Here is a 19,475-nt window from a genome sequence, read left to right as displayed (position 1 = left end):
TTCCTTACATTTCAATGTGAGTTCCCCTAATACACATTACCAAGGTGTAATCTATTGTATACATAATTGATTTAAAAATAAAAAGTTTAATTTGTGCGAAAAGTTCAAAAAAAGAAAACTTTCACAAAACTTTTGATGAACTTATTTAAATATTTAATTTTTGCTTGCGAATAAAACCGAATAGGATATAAGATTGTGTATTAATGCAAAAATATTCTAATCATTTAATTTGCATCAAAAACCCAGGATATTAATGTTTCATGATTTATATCTCAGTATTAAACATGCTGGCAATTATCTCTATCTCACCTACAGCAAAAATTGCGCCACTTCCCTTACTTGTGTGGGCCCCATTTTCCTATGCCCTGTTTCCTTGAGAGACGTTGCCTCGTGTGTGGTTTGTGCTATAAAATGCTCCCCCACACCTCTGGGGTTCCCCAGCAAAATAGCGTGCAAATTGATAACTATACGGAGCTCATCATTTTCACTTTCTCCTCTTCAATGGGTGGGTGGCAAAAAGCCACAACCACGCTGAACTCTCGCTGTGACTTTGGATGTTGTTACGTTAGCTCCTCGACTGGGTGAGGGGGTGGTTTGTTCGCTGTATTTAGTTGGGTGTAACGACAACCGATTAATACTTGTGGCGCGGTGGGCCGCCAAAGAGACAAAAGACACTCTCGTCATCATTATGCTGTCATAAAATCAATTTTCCGCGAGTCTTTTTTGGACACTTCTTGTTACTCAAGTGAACGCGATGTGGAAGAAGTAATTTGTCACCCCGGCTAAGGAACTTTCAATAGAGTTTCTCATGCAATTAATTGCGATGAGTCTTGCACCATGAGAGCTTCTCAAATTCTTTTGTCATCCATCACCCAACTATATAATTATAACTTGGATGTCTCCTCGCCATTCCAATTATGCACCCTATACAGTCTGTGTATTGCATGCATTGTCAAAACCCACCCCCATATCAAGAAAATAAATGAGGAAAATCTGCACATATCATATTTATTTTATACGTTTAAACATATAAACGTCTCTCCTATGTTTTTCGGATGCTTTTCATCTTTTAGCAAAATGTGGGCTGGGTGTGTATGGGCTTCCGTGGGAATTAAAGCGAGTGAGAGAGAGAGAAAGTTGGTGAAGAGTGAGAAGATCCCATAAATCACAGAATTAATTGACGAAGTTCCTGTGGATTTTCAGAGAATATTTGTCTTTGGAAATAATTTCCCTAGATAAAGTTTAAAGTGTCATTTATTAATATGACTCCACTGAAAGCTCTTCGACTGACAAAGTGCGTGCTTCGCTCTTGTCGCTTCTTATTGACTGTAGTACATGCTTTGGTGTATACACTTTAGCAATGGGGAAGAGGTATGGAGACGGGGTGCGGCTGGGTGCTCCACCCCCATTTCCGTGTGTCAAGAATAATGTACATATATTTTTGGGCTTGTGTTTCCTGTTGTCTGCCAAGTAGGATTATATCCGTTTCCACATGTCCTCAATGCTATTTCGTCCCGTTCCAACACAACCCGGGGTACCGATTCCGCCCCAAATGACGATGACACAATGCGAATGAACCATCAATCATGAGGATTTGCTGAAGTGGTCAATTTGTGCGAGTGAGTTTTCTTACATTGAGCCCCCTTTCGAACCCGGAAGAAGATAATCGCTTTTTGTCTTTTTCCACTCCCCAAAACTAGATTAGAAATGGAGAGAAAATGTACAATATACCCTCTAATCGCTTTTCCACAATCTATTTCTTATATGCGCCTATATATGTATACAAAGGCTCTCATACCATTATTTTCCAATTGCAGATATCCCGCTTAGACGTTTTCCAGTCGTTGCATTCAGCGATCCGAAGCAGACGATATGGTGAGTGGCTTTGTTGTTCTACCTACAATTTTCTTTTTTTTATTTTTAATTCTAAGCCACAGAGATGGGGAGAAAGTGGGTGGATAAAGGAATTAGTGAAGATAGCAAAGAGAGGAACCCTATGGCAATATAGGTATTTGCCTGGTGACATACTTCCCGCAATCCCTTTATCGATATACCCATCTACCTGGCTACAAAGTTTCACATAGCACATCCTCCTGTTTCTGGATGTTGTGCATGAAAATGTGGAAGTGGGTGAGGTGATAGAAATGACCCCAAAGAATAATTTATCGAAGATTACAGCAACATAATTCTTTATAGGCATTTAAAGTTTACGTACCTTTTTTGGGATATTTCAGGACGTTTTATGGCAGTAAGACTCCCCCAAACAACAATGGAGCAAGTACTTGTTCCAAATAAGGTGCTTAAAGTACCATCAAAGTGTTGTAAGGCGGAATAAGAGCCCCTTTTTAGGATGAAAATAAAATTCGATTTTGCAAAGAATTTTCCAAAATCAAATATACTGATTTATTTAGGAAACAATTTGGGTGGGAAGAATCACAAGATTTGCCATTTTCTTTGTGATTTCACGGCATCTTAGCGCGGGGAATGTATTTTGGGTGGGAAGTCATGCAAAATCGAACGCTAATGAATTATTTGCATTCCACGGGGTGGTAGTGAGGCGTCTCCCTCTAATAAGTTCCATTTCTCAATAAAACTTTTGTTACAAAATGTATTGATTTAAGCACCCAGACAAAGAGAGCTTTTTCCCGTAGTGATTGATTTGTACAATTGCTTATCTTGCTTTTCTAGAGAATACTTATTCTGCAGAAAAAATATATATTTTTTTATTAATCAAACAAATACTTCGAGATGAGGTCCGTCAAGCTTATACAACATATTTCATGATTTATTAGTGTTTTGAAATTTTGATATGAAATGCTTTCTTTTATCCAATTAAGATGAATTTTTAAAACGTATTTTCACAGAGTCTCTAAAAACACATAACGCATCATAAGTATTATACGATGAATAACATGTTGATTTTACTAATAGGTTATTAGCGATATGGTTATTAATTTAATGCCGCCATTTGTGTCGCTTAATTTGAATCTCAACTCCAAATACAACGTTAATTAGAATCTAAAGATGATGAATTAAAAATTAAGAGGGTCTTTTGAAAATGAGAGAGACATCATAAAAGTTTGAAATCATTTGCGACACACCCCGTGCTGTTTCTCTATTAACCGGAAAGAATGTTCTTGTTAAAATATTAAGCTCTTTTTGCTGTGCTCGTGGAGAAAATTGGACTTTTATAGAGTGACAATTAACACCATGACCAAGGAAAACCACCCCTGTCGTGTATACGCTGGGAAAAAGATAGCTCATTTTACTGGTGACAATAAACTCTGCAGTGTGTCTGCGGGACTGCCATAAAGCTCCTCCAATCATTTCAGATGCAAGAGAGAAAATCGAAAATGTTTTTGGGGGAAAGTTGTCAAAATCAAACCCTCGCATATAAAGTTGGGTGCCGTCAAACAAACCGTTCACATAAAAAAAAGCAGAGCGAAAAGAGAAAAGAGGCACCCCATGACAGTTCTGGAAGTTAACGACAAAACCCAGCACAGAGGGGGTTGGTTTTTAGGAGCTTTCATCTCGACAGGAATCAAATTTGATTTCAATTCTTAATTAAATGGTGATTTGCCCTCTTCAAAAGTACATTTTGGCGCCAAGGAGATGCAGAGTTTTTTTTTACTTTATACTCTTTCACAATGGAAATCTCATGAGAGGGATCACGTGTAGTACTTTTGATTTTATTGGATTTCAAGCGAGTTAATGTTGGGATGCTTGTACACACAATTGAAATGCCGAGCTTTTTGCATATGAATGGAAACGGAGGAATCCCCTGAGAGTGGTTTAGAATTGAGGAATGGGTGGGATCGTTTGTCAATTCAATGCGTTTTCGTATGCTTCATCAAGGAGTGAATGCTTTTGGCTTTCTGGTCAGTGCATCAGAAGAAATGAGTACTGATGTGTCTCACATGTCAAGTAAAATCTAAATGCACCCCAATGGCACTGTAGAGCGACAGTATGTGAGATGATAAAAGCAATTAAGTGAAAATAACATTGGTTTTGATAGAGGAGTTGGGGATTTGTCAATATTGAAGGGTAGATGAAAGTTTTTCTCCCCTTTTTTTCATCACTTCCTCCTGACACGCTCCACACCCCCTACCCTGGAATCATTCTCTCGAGATGATGGTATTTCTTGCTGTGTTGGCATGAGTGGTGAGCTGCAGCAGTGCAAAAGTTGGGCCCATGGGGGATTTATTGGATGTACCTACATATTACGTGGAATGGGGAGGATTTGAAAGGGATGTGGAGAGAAAAAAAGAAGGAGTGAGAAGACAGTGAATTGTGTGGCACAAGATGCGATGATTTCAGTCGATTAACGAAAATTTCTCGCCGTCATCCTCGTCGTGGGATTCATTGTCACATTTCATGCACACAGCATGAGTGGAAAGGCTGTAAATCGCTCTAGCAGTCACTCCATAAAATTGGATCGATTTTCATTAACGTGGAAAGATGATGGGGGTGTTTTTGGGGTTGAGGCTGTGGTGGCGGCAAAAATTGCCATAATTCGAATAACGATGACAACGCCCTTAAATTATACATTCGCGTCTCTCGCTCTTGCTCTCTTTCAGCATCATCCACCCCATACCAATGTGGGGTGGGCCACGAGTGTAACATTTAGTAGCTGATATTCTATCTCTTAGGCACTCCTATGTATATACCCAACCACCACATTCTGTCGCAGCCACATTACAAAGTGTGGCGCTCTGGGGTGGCATCGGGTGTCGCCTCAGGGACTTAACGTACCTCTAATGCCGTTTTAATGCATCGAGATAACCCACCACCACCATCTCTACATTTACTTTTAGTTTTCATGGTGGTGACATCGACTATTGTTTCCTGGAATCACCACTAAAACCTATATGCAGAGGGTATGGGATGCCATATCCATCTTTCCCCCCCTGAGGATTACGCTCATCTGACCAAGTGTGTGTGTGTGTGTGTGTGTTAAGCTCACGAAAGAGAGAGCGCTCAATGGGGGTTGTTTTCTTCCAAATGAATTTCCATTGGAAATGTCCTCTCTTTGGTGACTCAAGTGCCATCTCGAAAAGCTTTCACTTCGGGGGCTTTTCTCCGTGTGAATCAACCCCAATGAACTTAGCTATGTTTTCCGGGAAAAGGCGAAAATTGTCTTGAATGTGGTGAAAGCTCACGATGAGCTTTTGTCAGGGTGTTCTGGGAATAAGTGACGTCACACGTTCGGGGTGAGTTCCACAAATATGACGTCATACGTTGGCCCAGGGTTGGGTGGGTGGAACTGTGAGAGTTCAGGGACGGACACGAGGCACAAATGGTGCTAACACGTGAGTGCCCCACCCAGACAATTTTTCATGCACAAATCCACCGTCAAGATTTGATTCTTTTATTGTAAGCAGCAGACGGGGTGGGCTCTTCTGTGATTATATAGAATTAGTGAACTTTGAGCTTTATAATTTTTTCTTATTAATGAATTTTTGTAAACTTGAGGGCAGAAAATTTTGTTTTATGATCAGTTTGAAATCTTTAAAAGGAGAGGGTTGTAATTTTTTAAAGTTTTATTACGCTTTTTTTGCAGCGGGTGGGGGAGGGGCTTAGTCGATAAATTAGTCTAGGAAAACCTGTCACAATAACCAAGTTTGTGTATGAAATATAAGAAAATATGGCAAAGCGCTAATGGGTTAACTTGATAAACATTACTTTTTATGAATTACTTCCTTTTTTAATATTTTGTAAAGTTATTCATTTTTATTGAATTTTTTGTCAATTGAGAAATATGTTAAGGCTAAGAATAATGATGTATTTTATTTCCTTACACTACTTAGACTTTAGAGCAAAAATGTTTATCAATTTTTACCAATTTGAGAAGAAAAATCAAAAATGAGTAAACAATTAATTAGATTTAATGCATTTATATACTTTTCTTTCAGGGCACAGCATGGCCTCAGAAGTATCATTATACGACCAGAGGGCATGCGAGTACCAGTGTAGTAATGAGTGCTGCGGCCTCAACAGTTGCCCAGATCACCAGGGGTGGTCATGGGCAGGAGGAGATGTGTGGCACACGGGGTGCGATTCGTACAGTCAACAAAGGTTTCAGAGGCACCGATGGAAAGGCCTCATTGTCGCGCCAGTCATCGTGGACAATGGTGGGTGCGGATGTGAGGATGAGACGGTGGACATTCGGGGGTTGGCCGTGGACTGGTGGAGCGGATGGGATACCGACTCAGGAGGCGATATGTCGAAATATAACAAAAGCTGCCAATCGAAATGTAAAAAAAATGAATCAACGGGTGCCACCTCAACCCCAATCGATGGGTTTGTGTGTACCGATGATGGGAAATGCTGCCAAAAAGCCCGTGCAAAGCATCGCTGCCAATCCATTAATTCTACTAATTGCCATTATGAGATTTTCCGGCATGAAGAGTGCGACCAGACTCTTCTGCCAAGGTTACATCCCTCTGCCTTGCTTCCCAGCCACATTCGTCGCCTCCAGCAGTCGTCAGATACATCAACGAAGGCAAATCGATCTGCGTTGGATGGCGAAGGGCTGCCGAGGCGTTCTGGGGAATTTGGGAAACTATTTCGGACGCTTCTGCCGTTTCTTCTCTTCTTCGGCATGCTTCCATTTCTTCAAGCAGGTGAGTACACATTTGAAAGCTCCCTAAGAAGCTTATTGTCAGCATCCCACCTCTTATACTATTAAGTCACACACACCCCACCCCCCAAAGTACTTATTATCAATTTTTATTGTTTTCTCGACACACACAAACTCTTTCCCCTTATTTTATATACATATATAGGTATCTTTTTATTGCGCACACACAAATTCATATTCACCCTGTGACACCCCATTCCCACAAAATGTGCGAGAGCTTTTCTCTCCCACCACCCTATTTATCACCCCCATACACGGGAGACACCGAGTGAGAAATATTCACTATCACCCCGCAACATCAGGTGTTTTTCTCTCATTGTAATTCATTTCTTTTTCTCAATTCATGGAAATCACAGGTATACACATACCTCACTGTATGCCAGTTAAGTGGATTTATTTGACAAATTTCCTACCCACAAGAATGTTAATAAAAATAGTTTTTAAGGAAAATGTAATTGCGATGCTAAACGATAAAATGGGGACAATCTGCAAAATGTACTTTGCGAGTGGTTTAACGCAAGATGTGTCTCTCTATACCTGCATATGGATGAAAAGTTTTACAAGAAGGTATATACTCAAATTTACTTTTACACAACTTTACCATACCACAATGACAAGAACAAGAAGTGGAACTACTGCAAATCCACCTCCCTTTTTGTATTTAACTTTAAGTCTATTTAGGGGATATACAAATTCGCACATGCGGAGAAAAATACCATCACTGTGCGGGGGTGTAGAGCTGCTTCTTTAATTGCATTTCTCTGTCTTGCTTACGGGAGATGATGTGAGGGGAAATTATGAATTTATAATTAATGAACGAAAACTGGGAGAGCTCCGCGGGCAATTACTGTGTGGTTTGAATTTGGGTACGGGCGTATTGGGGTGGAATATTATGTCGCCAAATTAAAATGTTGTACACAGCAATTTTGAATTAATTTTGCAACAGACAGCACACTACTTGACGAAATTTTTCGTTTTGGATGGAGACGCCGGGTGGATGGAGGCGCCTGGTGAAATGAGGCCTTTTTTTTAATTTTTGCCCACAAACCTTGTGCTATAAATGGCGATGAAATATGTTTCTTTCCTATTTATGTACCCCAGAGATATGGATTTTTCTCTTTCTCATTTACTTTTGTATTTCGTTGAAATCGAAATATTTATGTACATAGAATGACAACACCTGAAAATATTTTTTCGAAACATATGAACATAGAACAATTCTCAGTTTATTTTATTTAGTAAATATTAATTACTTAAAAAAATACTCTACTATTTTTAATAAATTAAAATTAGAAAATAAATTTTCGGTCTCAACTTTTGGTTTACCGTAAAGTTATGGTGCTAATGAAATAAGCGGTGCTGACATGGATGTACAAATGTGCAAACTAATGCATAAATCTTCCCCGGATATGGTTTCCCACTAAATCACACGGGCACACATTTTATGTTAAATTGAGGGCAACTCAAACCCGTGGAACTTTTTCGGGTGGCGCCCCCGCAAAAAAAAGCTCAACATGGGAGAAAAAAGTCACGAATGGGTGGGTGAAATGGTGATAAAAGCGGATAAAACAAATTTGTGTGCTGTGTGTATGGATGGGGTGCCTTTTCTCACTATCTCTCTGCCTTTTGGACCCACCCCCGCATAATTCACATTCTGACAGAAAATAAGGCAGAGAATTTATTTAACCTTCTTTGGGCTCTCTTGCTCCTTGCTGGAGATTCACCGCCAATTGTTGGTTGCGCGATGCTCAGTTTGGTGCTGATACCCTTACTTGAATCTCCATTGGACGCACTTCAGCAAGGGGTGTCTGGGGTGAAAGTATAAGTTGGGTATACTTTTCCTTTACTTTGCCTTTCCCGGCTATACTAAAATCAGTATAGACATAGTTAGTACCTCCAACAAAAGGGCTCTATCTCAATTGTAAGCTTCTCTTCAGAGCACATTTCATTTTGAATCATTCGCCAAAAAAAAAGTGGCAGTTCTCTCTATCGTGTTTTCACTTTATTCCACATACTCCACTCTCATTCTCCAATCGAGCTGGAAATCACATTCATTCCCTGTGAGTCGACAGACAACTAAAGGAATGAGAAAGGATGTCTATCGATGGAAAAAATACCCACTCTGGCACATGGGAGGGAAACACACAGAGAAAAAGCATCGAGATTCGCGCAAAATATTTCATATTTCATACATAGACAGGGGGAAAAACGAATATACAGAAGGAATATTCAAAGGGATATGAAAAGTTTGTCACTTTTTTTAAAATGTTCACCCTCGTCTCGACTTCATCGTAGACTTTCCGCAAAAAGACAAAAAAGATCTCTGAATTTTACATTTCGATGTTTAAGCAGTAGACAGAGCAATACAATTTAAACTTTCATGATGGATCTACATTAAAAAGTAATGTTAGGTAATTCATATAAAAGTTTAAAAAAAAATCAGAATTCTACATAGACTACAGCATAATTTTGTGGATAATATGTACGTTTTTTCTGATTTAGAATGGATGAGATTCTACGTCATAATTAATAATTTCATGAATCATATGCAATAAATCATTCGTAATTTTTGTAAATTTGAACATCGAAATAATATTCCACGTTGTGCTTTTATTTTCCTCACACTGTGAATATTATTTTGCGTTTTCTATTTTTTTGTTACCTCTATGCAATGTCATTTTTTCATGTTATATACAATCTCACGACCATGTGCACAGAGGATACACTAATGTGCTCAAACTTCACTCGTCTGCTACATTTTTTCTCATCTGTGGAACTAATGGCTTTTGATTGACATTGCAACGTGCTTTTCTCCCATATATTCGCTGCTCTGTGAAATGCCTCCTTTTAATGTAATTACACAAAAATTGTTATTGCTCTTTTTTGCTTCTGTAAAAAAACGCTTCATTGGAGCTTTTGCTACCTATATAGAGGTACAAGAACGGGAATGTTTATTTATATTCAATTTTACTGGACTGTAGGCTTTTTGTATACCTACATTTTTTGCATTTTCATACACATTTATTATTCTCTTTGAGGACCTTCTCTATTAGATGGATTTAGACCGAGGACTGTTTTCCGTGTTTTTTTTACCCTTGTTATATGAAGGAAATTTTTATCACGCAGAATAAACAGACCCTTAAAATGTAACCTATTATCTACGCTTTTTTCTCCACACACCTCATCACATATTTTCTTCACACGCCGAAACATAAGGCTGACTTATTTTGTGTATTCATCTCATGAATAGCATCATTCATTCACATTATTGTGTTGAGCGTTCGTTGGTGAAAAATTGAGTTTAACATTGGAATTGATGCAATATTTTTGGGTTAACGTTTCTCTTTTGCATTGTCACTCTGTATTGAAATTAATTTGCAATTTTCCTAATTTTCCCTTTAACTGTAAGACCATTTTATTAAGATTCTTAATCTTCGTTTTTTTTGGATGTCCTATCCATTTAATTTCTGCCTCACAAATGTAATATTTTAATGCCTACTTCAATAATTTATTGCATCTATCCTGGAGGATTTAATGCATTGTTATAATTTGTTATATTATTATTTATAACTAAAACTAATGCTGTATGTATGTACACTTAAGTTGCTACCTCCATACGTATTTCTCATCTGAACACCCTCAACCATCATGATCATTTCAAGCGTGAAGAATGATTTGCTGAATGTGAATGAAATCTCAACGATGAATTCTATGTACATATAGGAACATCAATTTATTATATAGATATATCTATGATATATACTCCGGGAAAACGAGAGAAATCTCAATGGAGGGTAAATAGAATTTCGTAAACTTCGTAAACGCGAAAATGTCCAAATCAAATAATTCTCCTCGAATTTCTCACCCAGGGACTACAATCGTTCACCATCTCATGATTTATTATTTCAACCCACTTAAAATTCCACGGATGCATTCTCTTTTCCCATTTGAAATGAGTCCAATGTTGGAGTTAATTTGGTAATTACCTTATTAAATGACGATATAACTTCGCTTGGCGTTGATGTATACAAAAAAAGGGGCAGTCAAATCCCCAAACAAGATGCCAGAAAAACTAAAACTATACATTTTGCATATGTGAGCACAAAAAGTTGCTCAAGGTACCTCCATTTTGGCAAACTTTCCATTATTGGATGTATTTTTGGAATTGCACAAAACTTTTGAAATTAAATGAATGAAAGATAATGTATGTATTTTGAATGAAGCCAAACTTCAATTTCCCAAAAACAAAAATCTATTTGTTTATACTTTAATTTAACTTTTGTGCAATATAATGTATTCTACATTCATTAAAATGATTTTCCTCTTTTCATTTTTGAATTTTGTGGAATTAATGTTTATTTTGATGGTTATAAAGGGAAATCGAATTGCAAATATGTATGTAATGTAAATTTAGACGGTACACACCTCAAATTGGTTGTCCATAGAAATCTCTGTGCTTCATTTGGCGTGTCCACGAAAATATAATAAATCAGACCAAAATGATCAGAATTACATTGTCAATTACTCAATAATTGCTATCATTATCGGTTCACAATGTGACTTTGCTGCTTTCGACATTTTCAATTATACCTACACCCCCATCTACTTGCGTCCGTAATTTCGGTAGCATATATTGGAATAAAATTTCAGGTGCTGAAAAAGATTCAGTGCCACGTACTTACACAGCGTACCCAACAATTTCCCATAAATCTCATGTTATTGAGTTTATTGGATTTTTTTTTGGGGCGAAAAGTAAAGAACCCAGAGGGGGAGAAACGAAAAAAAATGTCAATTGATTTATTTTTTTGTCGCTGGAGTATGGGGGGAAATGAATTTTGTTGTGTTAGTACCGGAAAATCCCACTGGTGTATGAATTAGATTTAATTAAGCTTCTTTTGCTTCGAAAATATAGGTGTTTCAATAAAAGGGATAAAAATCTTTCGGTGTGTATGAATGCATGCGAGGATTGAAAAAGGATTTTCTCATTTCGCATCAAAAACTCCTCGACTTGCTCAAATATTCTCCCTTTACGTGTTTGTCTGAATATTATACTTTTTATTGTCGCACACTTCGTTACATACCATATTACACATTGGATGGCTTTGTGAGCAAAACACTTTCCCCTTCGTCGGGGGTCTTTCACTCCGAGAGCTTTTGCTGCTTGGTGTGCTCTCTCTCGTGCTCTTTCAGTGAAAATTCCCACACAAATGCTCTAAATTCAGTGGAGCACGATTACAAAAGTGACGGAGAAGTGATTCATACTAAATGTAGATGATAAACTGGGGGCCCCAAATGTTTACCCCTGCGAGCTAAAGCTCGCTAAAAAGAGAGAAAATACATATAAGCTTGAGCTGAAAGCTTCATATTGAGGAGAAACTTTTTCCCAATAACACCCCATACTATCTCTGTCTCACCAATAAAGTCTTTTCGTGCGAATGGGCCAGACATGATGTAAACGTGGGTTGAGACTTTTCCGCCTTTTTCATCTGTCTGGGATGTTGAATTTTCTATACTCTCTCTCTCACTTGTTTCTCTCTCTTTTGATCCCCCCGTAAGATTCTCCTGTTTTTCGGCGTCGGCTCACCGAGAACACCGCCAGGCAACGGCTTTTCAATTTTCCCATTCAATTTTCAGTCGATTCGTGTCGGCCGAGCTGAAAGCACCTGAAATAAATGGTCCCCCCAAATGACCGTGATTAATTACATCTCTTCGCTTATATAGCCTATATATTTTAATTTGATTGAGCCAAATAGCAAAGGCATCAAAAGTTAACAATCACAAAATAAAATCAATTGAGTGTCCTGCAAAAAAGCTGTGCCACGTTGACTTCCTTTAAACATTTTCCCATCGCAATCTGTCGCTTCAAGTGTTTGCTTTCATCTCTTCCCTGAAACATCTTCCCTGTGTGTGTGAGTGTGCTGGCAAATTGAAAATTGGCAAAGAATCGGAAAAAGTGTGGTGAAGGGGTTTGGGGTATATATAAGAGAAAGTGTTGAGATTTGCACAAGAAGTTGACGATGATTGAGAAGAAAATTACTTTCTCAAGAAGCTTTTTTCCATGTTAATGAAATCTCTTGATGTGTGTCAAAATCAGAAGAAAAAACCATTTAAGTGTGTGACACGATCATCTAATGTGTGCTACCTATGGTTATATGTATTCTTTTGATAACACGAAGGAAAATCAACCATTGAGGGTACTATCTACCTTCTCACTCTCCCGGGGGAAACATTCCTAAATTGGAGAGATGTGTTCCGGTTGTGAACATCATCCAGGAGTGATTTTTTCGAGTGGAAAGCACAAATCAAATTGAACACACACCAACTTCTTTTATTTTATCACTTGAAATTTTAACCAAAAGAATATAAAGATGGAATATTTTCTATTCAGAAATTTGTTTATAGAATTGATTCATTTCGTAATGCTTATCTGGTTAAGTTATACGATCAAGAAAAACGTTGATCTTAGAAATGTTTATGAACTATTTTTATGAATATTGTTTCCTTAATATGTAATATTAATTATTTAAAAATGTATATTTCGATCCTTTAGAAAATAGCGTAACATTCTTATAGGAAATTAAATTATTTAAGAACAAGAACACCTTCAACACAGACTTACTGCAAAATCCAATTTAATATAAATTTATTTAGGACAAATACTTTGAATCATATTTTCAAACATACTCTGGAGTGAATTTGAAAAGGTCTGAAAGATCAAACTGTCGCCTTGGGAATTGTGCATTTTTTGGTGGGGTTCGTACCACCCTCTATCTATACCCTCTATATATGGACAATATAATAATAATAATAATAATAATAATAATAATTTTATTTCAAACACAATATAGGGTCATGCCCTCTCACATGTGCGTGGCAGGTGGAAAAAAAAAGATTAAAGAGAGAAAAAAAAAATTATACAAAAAAAAAAGTTTTACAGAGAAATTTAAAAAGAAAATAGAAAAGAGAAAAATAAAGAAAAAAAAAGACAAAACATCAGTGCCCAGACTGAAAGTGCCTTTTTAGTGCGTTCATGGAACGGCGGCAGTCACGCGGTAGCGCATTGTAGAGGGAGACGCCCTTTACAAAGAGCGTCCGATAAAAGCATTCAAACTCAGCCCTCGGCACCAAGTATCCCTGAACCCTGGCAGAACCACCCCTTGTCAAAAGAGAGGACAGGTATTCTGGGGTTTCGGTTTCAATTAGGCGATGCAAGAAAATCAGGGCACGCATCTGGAGGTACGATTCAAGATCGCAGCCTGCAAACGCGTCCCTGAAAGGTGAAATGTGATCGCGAGGTCCAAGTCCGTGAATGTACCTGACACAATTATTAAATGCTACTGTTAAACGACGGATTGTGTCACGATCCGCGTTAAAGAAGAGCTCTGCTCCATAGTGAAAGAATGGCAGAAGTAGCGCTCGTGCAAGAAGCAGGCGAGTGTCAGTAGGAGTGATGTTCCGGTAGCGTCTTAGGGTATATAAGGAATAGTTGACCTTTCGGCAAAGGGCAGTTGCATGATCAGACCAGGTCAAAGTCGAATTAAAGACGATTCCCAGGTTTTTAACCTGATCAGCAACAGGAATAATTTCTCCGTGAAGGAGTAGAGGTAATGAAGTGAAATTTGCAGATTTCTTAGAGAAAATTAATATATATCCGTTCAATCAATATATCCGTTTGGGAAGTCGTTTGTGTCTGTTGAAATTTAATAAGCCCCAGAATCACTTTCACACGTCGTGCCCTATGGGAAAAAGTCAACACACAAGTCACTGGCAGCCACAGATTTTTTTTTCTTTCCCAAATCGGTGAAAGTATTTACTCTTCCACCCTCGTCCATGGAACCATCCACCTCAGAATCGATTCCAATGTGTGTGTGTGTGGTTTCTCGCATTCCTCGAGGGCGAATGGGGCCCATTTTGTCGTTTGTCTCTTCAGCGACTTTTTTCTTACGCACCAGCCCTTCGCATTTTTTGGGAGGGCGAGGGATGTTTTTTTCCCGCCTGGTACTTTTAGAAATCTCTTACGAAGGATCTTCGTTTTTTTTTGAATCACTATATGTCCCCGAAGGGCAAAAATTTCTGTTCAATGTGCAAATTTTTGAGAAAGTCCTCAAATGACAAAGCAATTTTTCTCTCTCACAGAATTGTTCTTTCCTCTTGATTATTCGTCGTTCCACCCCTCAGTCACAGAAATTTCACTCGTGAGCAAAAGTTTTGCAAAGGAAAACTGACAAAAAAACTCCGAAAGAAAAATTGCGCTGATGGAAGGGCAAAAAAACAGAGCCCTAAAAAGTCTTCAGCAGGAATTTTTTCTTGGGGTAGTGTATAGGGGTGGTTAGTTGAGGGTGCAAGTAGAAAAAAAAACTGATGTCTCCTGAGACGATAGTGGTACCAAAAATAGCCACAAAACACCCAGAGACACGCATGAAAAGGTCAGCGTCGCTAATTTAAGCCGAGGGGGTCATTCAGTTCACGCATTTTCTTCACATTCCAATGTATGGAAAAGAAATGGGCATAGCATTCGCAGTGGAGAATTAAATTATTAAAGAAAAAAATCAATATCCAATTCCGGCGGCTTCTTGAAATGTAATTTCTCGGTAGATGATCGAATCTGTGTCGATCATGGAGCTATTTTGGTCCACCTCACTTATGGGAAGTTTGTTTTTCTGTGCGAAAAAAAAGAAGATGCTCGACAGACTAGCCACATGGAGTAATCTGGAGAATGTGTGGTATAGAGAGCCTCCGACGGAACAAGCATTTTGCCGTCCTCTCTTGAGCACATTGTCTGGTGCCAGGGGGCTCCATCATTATTATGAGAGGCTGTTTCGGGATTGTGAATAAACAACTCCAATGCGTTGCAATAATAATGATATTAGTGGATGTGTTTAGCACGAAATTTACAATGTAAACAGATGGGGCCAGTACACAACATGACCCGAATACTAATTCAGATGCTGTGGGGGTGTTGTTCCTGATCACCATCTTTTTTTTTCTTCTCTCCCATACATCCTTATGGGGTTGGGGGGAAACACTTGTACACCCCACATATACCCCGTATCCCATATTAATAGCATCTCACCCGTGATTGCAATTTGAAACAAGAGAAAAAAAGCGCGCCCACTCTTGACCCAGGATCATGGCAGGAAGTGGGACGCAAAAGGGGCGGGAAATCCCTGAATTTGGAGCAAGAATGCTACTTTTTTCTCTCTTGCTGGCTCTCCACCTTCCCCCAGAGATGTATTGCTTTTTTTCTTGTGTGGCATTTGATACTTATAAATATCAAATTACCACAAAGAAGGCCAAGTTTCCAATCAAGAAGACTCTCTTGGCCTCTTGAAAAATCAATAGGTCCTCATGGGGTGAATGGTATGGTGTTTTCCTCAGTGACAATAATATGTGTATCAAGGTGGAAGACAAGTAGATGCTGCTATTGAAAGTAAAAATCCATTTTTACTCTATTCTTCACACGTTTTGCACTAGAGCGTGCTGAATCATTTTTCTCTGTATAGGTTTCATTTTCTTTTAATTTGTGGCATTTAAGTCCAATTGAATTCCATTTTTCTGTAATAGGTGACATTTTATTTTGAAAAAAAAAAATGTTTCCATTGATCTTTTGATTACTTTCTATTGAGCTTTGATTTCAAAATTCAATTACTGAGGGAGGAATATATATTGCTTACTTGCTGCATATGTGGTCTTTAAGTATTCTGGCTCTTCTGTTTATAGCTCCTGTTCTAGATTTACTATCTTTGCATCTTCGAAAATAATTTAATTTTGGTGTAGAGGATTTCATCGAAATGTGTGAGCTTTCCAGCTTAAGCTTAAATTACCTGCAATTTCAAATGAAGTTCATTTTGCGAATTCCACTCCTCCGTCCTAGTTATTACATATCTGCGAATGAATTCATTCGACCAGCTTCATTGACTTGGTGGATATTCGTGGAAGGGTTCATCACAAAAGCTCATTGAGAGTCACTCAGGCAAATTGCAGAGCTTTCATAATTCAAATAGAATGTATTCCATGGGAGAGATTGTGATTATGTGAATGGGTACCTGCATATTTCATTCTTTTCTTCTTCCTTTTTTTCGATTGAAACACATTTCTTTTCAAACAAACAAGCACCTGAAGCTTTCCCCAGAAGAGCAACTTGCTAAAAAGCTCTCAATTGATGCTTCCACTAAATAAGTTTGCAATTTGATGCAACAATAGAGGGAAAGCACCAAAGAGGCGGGCACTGGGGATGTGAATGATGTGCAGGACGATAAAAGTGACAAACGAAAAATCAATAAACCCGTGATATAGATGGTCCACAAAATTACGTTGTGGGGTAATTGATTTGAGTGCAGTATTGAAATCACATATGCCCAAACCGCACAAAAAGTATTTATCTGCACAGCTTCGGTTAATATTGCATCATGCATTTTCATCAAAAAGGCCATTCATTTGAGGAAAACACACATCAGTGAAAATGCTTTTAAACCACACATTCATGGTGAAAACTCCATGGGGAAATAGAGAACCTTTTGTTTCCTGCGAAAATTTCCAACTTAATTCACATTTATTGTTTATGAATGCTAATATGTAGCCGTATCCCTCAATGTGGTACATAGCTTCTCCAGGAAAACTAAATGAATATTTATATCCTTTAGAGATGATGGAATTCTCATTTTAAGCAAAATATGGATTTGCTTGTGGTCCACTAAAATATCATTGTAAAGATGAAAATGTTTTCCTAAAGTTCTGGGTTCATTTCTGTTTGCAATAAGTCTGTGTATACCAGCTGAAATAGTATAAATTTCCTGCTACATAGATGAGTTTTCAGATGAAATTCCCCCGAGGGATTTCCAGTGGCTTCTGGGAAACTTTTAGTTCATATTTTCTGCTTCTATCCTTTCGAGAGCTAGCGCAGATATGCCTAATACTTCGCTATATATAGCTCGCTTTAAGAAGGTTGTTTATCTTCATTCTAGCGGACAATTAAAGTAGGGGCTATTGGGGCTTTTGAAGTCAACAATGAAAGTTTTAACTATTTTAACTTAACTATTTACAATTGAGTTAAAAAAAAATTGCAATGAATCATTTTCTCTGACTATTTTGAAAAGAGGTCTAGAATGAGAGAAATTTCGGAAGATTCACAGTCCTACATACATTTTTTTTATTTCCTCAAAAGTCAAATTAAAGGATATGAAAAAGCATAGTTTTTTACACTTATTACGAGTAGGCAAAGCAATCAAATTTTCTTATAATTTAAGCTTCTAAAAGCATAAAGACGTCCTTACTGTGGATATTTAAACTCATAGTATAAGTAATTTATTGAATCCACAGATTTCAATAAATTGACTTACAAATAGCGTTAAGTATGATAATCACGATTTTCTGGATGATTTAATTAATCATACACTGACTGAAGTACACATTTTGGTATTTAACATTTTGCCAATTTGGCAAGAGATGTTGATATTGCAAAATACATGAAAGGGGCATTAGCAAATTTGCATTAATCCTCTGATAGATTATTATTACTACTAAATGTGGAAATTGCAATTAAAATCCCGCACTTAAACATAAGCAAATCTCTTTGTATGATGTTGATAGACTCTTGCATTTCTCTTACTTTCTTCGCAACTTCTTGTGTAAAGCTCCTATGTGGAAAGGTATATAAAAAGAATTTTTCAAGAGTAGTGTATGCGACATGAAACTTTGCAAAAGTCACCAAAGTGAGAACAATCTGTGGCCTATTGGACTGATAATTTTCCTGAGAGTGCAAGTGACACGGAGAACACTGTAGAAGTCGTCGTGGTGGAGTTTTAACTACTCTCCCAATCATCTTCATCTGTGATCTGTCACCTCTTCTTCACAAGCTGTGACTCTCTTGCCGCCTTTTTCGCAGTCCAGCTGGTGCTCATCCCCTTCTTATCTACGGAGCCACCCCTAAATCTCAGCTCGTGCATACACCCACCTGACACGTGAGCAGTGGAGGACGCCGGTCAACCAGCAGTTGAACACATATCAGTGACTTTCCCGCTCATACTTATTTGTTGCTATCGTGGGTGGATGAGCAATAGTGCAATGGTGGCGGTTGCGATTTGCTGCATTTTGGTTCTCCTTGCCGTCTTCATTGTCATCATCATAGTTGTGGGGCAAACCATGGGAGAGCCAAAGTGAGACAAGCTACAATTGGGGCCTGGCACTTTTCCGGATGGATAGCAAAGGCCCCCCATTTGTTAGTTAGTCGCTACTTAGCTGCGGATTTTCGGTTGCGCTGTAGTTGCTACAAATAAATATTTGTGCAGACTTTGAGTAATTTTTGCAAGAAAAAAAAAACGTCTTATTTGCAAATTTTGTGTGTGAGTGTAGTTTTGGACAATGAAAACGAAATTTATTTAGAGAAAAGAAAATTCGGCAAATATAACAAAATTTTAAAAATCAACTCACGACTGAAGAAAGAAATGTGAATCTGTGGTATGGAGAGATATCCACCTTTTGAATGCAAATTGCAGACAAAATTGTCCCAAAGTGACAATGTGGGGTTGTAAAGAAATGAAATTGAAAGTCACTGAGAATTTTTGGATGTGGCAAAAACCCCATCGTGGACTCTGCCATGTCGACACGGATAGGGGTTGGATGTGAAAAAACACAGCAAGTTTCATCATTGCTCACCATCTTGCTCCAGGGACATTTTTCACTCTCTCCCCACCTACGCTCCAAAAGTCCCAAAAAAGCTACATGATGGGGGTGAGAACGATGAAAATTCAGTAAACAGTAGCAAGTAGAGGTCGGGGAAAAAAGATCAGTAGGAAATGGCGAAGAAACGCAAGAAGAAACAACTAAAGGAGGGTGG

The 19,475-nt window shown here is 38.1% G+C and overlaps 4 protein-coding genes across 15 annotated transcripts in view; all 4 read left to right on the top strand.

Annotated features, from left to right (window-relative positions):
• Positions 1-19,475, top strand: part of LOC129790073 (luciferin sulfotransferase-like) — a 767,385-nt gene that overhangs the window by 263,200 nt on the left and 484,710 nt on the right. The gene's annotated exons all lie outside the window — the stretch shown is intronic.
• Positions 1-19,475, top strand: part of LOC129788207 (probable Rho GTPase-activating protein CG5521) — a 626,970-nt gene that overhangs the window by 122,785 nt on the left and 484,710 nt on the right. The window lies entirely within an intron of this gene.
• The window catches only part of LOC129788331 (tolloid-like protein 2), a 606,934-nt gene that overhangs the window by 102,749 nt on the left and 484,710 nt on the right, over positions 1-19,475 (top strand). For 10 of the 11 annotated variants that reach the window (XM_055824326.1, XM_055824318.1, XM_055824342.1 and 7 more), the window contains exons 3-4: positions 1,818-1,875; positions 5,913-6,623. The exons of the other annotated variant lie outside the window; for it this stretch is intronic. In XM_055824326.1, coding sequence (XP_055680301.1) covers positions 5,921-6,623 — 703 coding nt within the window. In that variant the 5' untranslated portion in view covers positions 1,818-1,875; positions 5,913-5,920. The remainder of the gene's footprint in view (positions 1-1,817; positions 1,876-5,912; positions 6,624-19,475) is intronic. 11 annotated transcript variants of the gene reach the window in all.
• On the top strand, positions 18,689-18,799 carry LOC129790569 (uncharacterized). Its single transcript, XM_055828134.1, has one exon. The coding sequence runs from the start codon at positions 18,689-18,691 to the stop codon at positions 18,797-18,799; it is 111 nt and encodes a 36-aa protein (XP_055684109.1).

This window comes from Lutzomyia longipalpis, chromosome 1, assembly GCF_024334085.1.
Source record: "Lutzomyia longipalpis isolate SR_M1_2022 chromosome 1, ASM2433408v1".
NCBI classification, from domain to species: Eukaryota; Metazoa; Arthropoda; class Insecta; order Diptera; family Psychodidae; genus Lutzomyia; species Lutzomyia longipalpis.
Note: the sequence above shows the minus strand (reverse complement) of the source record. Positions and strands in the feature narration are given on the sequence as shown.

What these genes read in the sequence shown, in the direction of transcription:
- LOC129790569 (XM_055828134.1), top strand. Translation starts at nt 18,689, where the DNA reads ATGAGCAATAGTGCAATGGTGGCGGTTGCGATTTGCTGCATTTTGGTT.